Here is a 5,000-nt window from a genome sequence, read left to right on the forward strand (position 1 = left end):
AAATTCCATGAAGCTCCAAATCTAACATGAAACTGCCCTTATTCATGAGTGGCTTGTTGACTTAATCCTGAAAGAGTGCTAAACATAGATAGAGCAGGTCATAAAATAACTGTTGAGTACACACAGGTTAGATTTAATCGCTTAATCGAGTATTAGAGCTGTGCTACTGGCTCCCTGTATTGTTTCAATCTTATTGTGTCTGTTGGTGTATAGTGGGACTGCTTCCCCTAAACACTTCCCATCCTTCTACAATTGCTTCCCCTTGCCTCCTCATCTTTTATTTTATATTACATATGTTATTTGTTTATCAAATAACTTCTCTACTTTCACTTTGTAATGTGAATGTCTTGAGATGACTAGTATATGACATTTCTTCAATATCAATTTTACACATGGTAAATACTTATTACAGTACAGCACCTGACTCTGACAAGTGTTGCAAACTCATACAGGTCAAATGATACTGTTCAGGTACAGCCAGCACAATTTTCCAACCTTTTGAAAGTATCTAACACAAAGGACATTAGACATTTTTCAGTGTTTACTTGCAACTGTAATACACTCTGTTGTAATCAATATCACTTTTTTGTATCTTTATTTGTTTCACACATTATTACATCATTATCTTTCATTCCTATGACTCAGTGTAATATATATGAATATGTTGTGTTCCATCACATATGGCTGGTTTATAATATATATGAAAGTATAGCTAATTATTTAGGAAGTAACATCAAACCACTGAGACACAGTCCCTATTACTCCAACCTAAAAACTCAGGGGTTATTCCTGGGAATCCACAACTTATTTTCATGATCAGTTTGTGTGTGTCAGAGAGCAGTTCTCAGGATTTTAAACACATTACACCTTCCACCCTCCACCCTCTACTCCCTCCTATGCAGCACTTATTTCCCACCCACAATATGATATTTTTGCTATTCTTACCACATATTAACCTCATCCAAAAGATGGCTCCCAATTGGACATCAATTCAAGATGACAGTTGACCAGGGTTCCCAACAAGTACAGACCACACAAATCATTCTTGAAGACCTGTGACTTTGAATAGAAAAATACTGGCAACATGGACTGAAGATCACTACCACTGCAACATTCTGATGAGCCTCATGATAATACAATATAGGCTGACATCACTTTATGACATGGGAAATGAGAAAGAACAAGGAACTGATTATAAAGCAGCTTGCCAAGTTTTTTTTCTGAATCAATTATATTGACATGGACAAGGAAAGACATTCAATACTTGTACAAAAGGTCAGAGAATGTTTTTGCTATTGGAAAGAACTAAACAAGGGACATTGGCTAAATTCTATTTGGAAACCAGAAGCAGATGAGCAGGAACCTATCCAAGGTTTGTATTAGTACTCTGAAAGACCTTGAAAGGATCCTCTCCCCTGGCTTGGCATCTCTGTGAATGGCCATGGATACTCCCCTCCAATCACCCTCTTAACCCACTGGTTGCATATGATGTGACCATCATGTGAAATAACAGTCTGAGGGCTGAGGGAAATATACAGAATGTATTGTATAAATACCTCAGGGTTAGGATAAATTGGTTTATTGGTTGGAACATATTGTAAGACCACGGGGGTTTTCGACGGTGTGAATTCTTATTGATTTTGCTGAACAATGGGTTAGATTTCCTTTTATTTTTTATTTTTTTCCCAAAATTTTTTTTTTACCCCATCATTTTCTTGATATACTTCAAACCCTTCCCTTCTATCAGGACTTATCAAATCAAGATTGTAAGCTGTGATTGCAACCACAATGATCATTAGATTTGTTCTCATGATGCGAGAATACATCATCTACCCCCTTCTAATACCTTCCCATTGAATCAAGTTCGTATTATGCTGCATTTGGAACCTTGTCTTGATTGTCGACAACTTACCAAGACCAGCACGATAAGGCCATGTTTGAAATCTCCAAGGCTTTCATTGCCCACTCTGCAACCAGCTTGAAAGTAATCATTCACTCTTCTATCAAGGAGCTGACTATTGGTATGGCAGATAAGTCCTCATTGGTGTCGTGCGCATGTGTGGTGAAACAAACAAGATGGCAGTGTCTTGGCATGAGAAGATGATATCACTCGCAATTAGGTTAGGGTAAGGTGCTGCCACACTAGCATTTTTTTCAAAAAATTTTAGACAATTTTCTGAAATTTTGTAAATTTTTAAGCAAATTGTCACTTTTTCAAGTCTGACAATAATGATCGTTTCCATTTGAAAAATCAAGATCTATATTTGAGTACGTTTTTATGGTAAATAAAACTAATGGCAACTTGAAAAATATGAGAATAAATTTATTATATATACTATAGAACAATGGATTAGCAACTATAAAATTTCATATACATTGAAATTAACCCAATCACGCTGGGTGTCCCATATCTGAGACACCTGAAAAAAATAAACACTCTGCGCATCCTGCCAGTGTGACGCTATATCGGGGTCGCGCTCCGGCTCAGCAGCGGGCCGCGGTGGGTGGGCGGACAGACTCCGGGGAAGCTCCATCCGCCGATTTTTGTAACCGCCCGGATTTTTTTATTTTGGCTACAAAATGCCCCTGGCGTGAGTGGGTTAATAAAATATGTTTTAAGTGTTCGCGAGATTGTTTACATCCGTGAGAATAGTGCGCGCCATTCCTCTCCCATTTTATGGATTGTGCTAATTCTCCCATCTAGACATGCCTCAACCATGAATCAACCCAAATGCATTTTATGGATCACACTTCTGTTCTGTTCAGCAACTGCTAAAACAAAGTTTAAAATCGAAGCACACTTTTGCTTGCTTGACGCCACTGTTGTTTACATCTGCGAGTATCATCGTTTCACATGACTGACACTATCTTAACTCTTGTGACTGTGCACCTCAAAAACTTGACAATTTATGAAAAATTAAAAAAAAATTGTGACTAGCTTTATGTTAGATTAGGTTCGTACTTATTAACCAGAAATTATGATTATATGTGCATATGCTTGTGTGCAACCGTAGGCCTAACCACAAGAAATCTACAATGGCTGCCATGCTCGTAACCTGGACCTTTAACCATACTAGCATCTTTATTCTACATGCTGCACAGATTTTTTAACTCCTATGATGCATAGTTATGTTACCTGCAACTGACAAACAAAAATACACCCTTTCATATGAATGCCATTGCGGTCATCTTGTCTTGATTGACCGGCTGCAAAAGAGGGCCAGACCGACGAGATGGACAACTTGTCCCTGACGTCAAAGTCGGGATCCCAGTCAAAACACCTAATCCATTTTGCCAACGTCTTGGGCAAGGAGTTCTGAACGCAGCATTAGTGTCCCTTTTCCTACCCCCTCACGAAAGGTTCCCTCACAATACCTCCCGACACACAAACCTCTAACCAGTCGTCACCTCACAACCCCTTCGAAGCCAAATCAACCCCATGAACCGCTTCTCCAGGAGTCAAGAGCAAAATCAATGTCCTTAACCCTTTCCCCATAAGAGGTCCTCCAACAAGACTCTACCAAACATCCCTCGCTATTGAATGTCTCCTCATAAATCTTCACCTCTCTATCCACCCCCATTCCTGTCTTCCTCAGCCGTCCCAGAAATCGAAAACCTTCTCCCTCAATCCGTGTCCATCAAAATCCAGTCCATAGGCCTACCTGAGTTCCTTTCCCGGATCCAGGCGGCCCGAGCAGGACGGCGTTGATGCCCACATTAGAGGTGGCCGCGGCTTCGGGGGCCGCTGCTGGAGCGCTCTCGGTCGCTGGCGCCATCGTTCTGTATCTTGTGCAGCTTTTGAAAGAGAATTAAGAGGTAAAAGGGAGGTAGAATTTGGTTTTCCAGGTACTGGGTTGCCTGTCGCCTCGTCTCGCCGGATGATCCACAGAGGTATCGGCAATGTGGTATAAGCGTCAGGATCCGAGGGCCGCTAAGGGGTCTGGCGCGTCTATAGAGGATCTAGGTGTGTCCTTAATAAAGTTCGATTCTTTATCGCAGCTTGCTTTCTAGCCCTTATATATTGTCGTACTTGCTGGCCATTCCTCGATCCAATCTCGATCCTCCACATTTATCTATTCTTTTTTTATCTTGATAAGGGAAAGATTGCTGTGAAAAAATAGTTAAGCCACAGCTGTATCCACGCCCTTGTTGCCGAGACAGAATTAAAGAGCTCGTCGTATACATGTATAAATTAATTTTCTTTTATAAATCGCGAATTTACTGAAACATTTTTGCATATACGATTAGATTATCTTTTCTTTTTACATTGCTATTTTGTAAGTATAATTTTCAACTCTACGTGAAGAAACATACCTTGCGAATGAACAGATGACGAAAAAATAATATGTACCCCCTTAACCGATACAAGCATTTAGCTAGAATATAATAAAATGGAAAATAATTTAAGGATAAAAAGATCTCATTTGAATATCAGTAAATTAGGTTAATAGAGGACGTCCACGCTGGCACTTGTACTTGTTGTTGTTGTTGTTGGATCATCTGTCAATTTGTCAGAGATGGCAGTTGGCAAATAATCGTGGGTAAGAAGACCTGCCTTCATTTCAGTGAGAAGTTATTTCGAATTTTATGTTGAATACTGTTAGTCTGTCTATTATTGAGATATTTTTTATTCCCTGTCTCGGCATTTTTTAGCATCGGCTCCTCTTAGAAAAAACGATATTCAAACAAAGTAATCCGATAAAAGACCTAAATCGTTAAACGTGCTTTTCATTTCTAACAAAATAAATATTATAAGAAAATAGGAAAAAAAATCTTTAATGAACGGCAAAGGCCGGCTGCTGGGACTGCTAGTTCGTGTTGTTGCCGCTAGATGTCAGCGCAATCCTGAGGACCGTTAGTTGGCCTTGCCGCCGCTAGATGTCACCGCTCAGATGTCAACAAACCCCTGGCTAAAGGAGTTGATTGCCCGTCTGTCTCGTCTATCTCTATTTCTTCGCCTTTTGCAGATGCGAGGAGGCGGGGAGGGAAACGAGTATGCA

General features: G+C 40.0%; 2 protein-coding genes across 3 annotated transcripts in view; one reads left to right on the forward strand and one right to left on the reverse strand.

The window, feature by feature from the left end:
- Ak2 (Adenylate kinase 2) overlaps positions 1–4,046 on the reverse strand; it is an 18,097-nt gene extending 14,051 nt beyond the window's left edge. For both annotated transcript variants that reach the window (XM_070124218.1, XM_070124221.1), the window contains exon 1: positions 3,663–4,046. In XM_070124218.1, the coding sequence (XP_069980319.1) occupies positions 3,663–3,776 (114 nt within the window). In that variant the 5' untranslated portion in view covers positions 3,777–4,046. The remainder of the gene's footprint in view (positions 1–3,662) is intronic.
- An 815-nt stretch (positions 4,047–4,861) lies between these two features.
- Positions 4,862–5,000, forward strand: part of Snx17 (sorting nexin 17) — a 26,652-nt gene continuing 26,513 nt past the window's right edge. Inside the window, exon 1 of the mRNA XM_070124191.1 lies at positions 4,862–5,000. This exon is cut by the window's right edge and continues 55 nt beyond it. Coding sequence (XP_069980292.1) covers positions 4,996–5,000 — 5 coding nt within the window. The 5' untranslated portion in view covers positions 4,862–4,995.

Source organism: Penaeus vannamei, chromosome 1, assembly GCF_042767895.1.
Source record: "Penaeus vannamei isolate JL-2024 chromosome 1, ASM4276789v1, whole genome shotgun sequence".
NCBI lineage: Eukaryota > Metazoa > Arthropoda > Malacostraca > Decapoda > Penaeidae > Penaeus > Penaeus vannamei.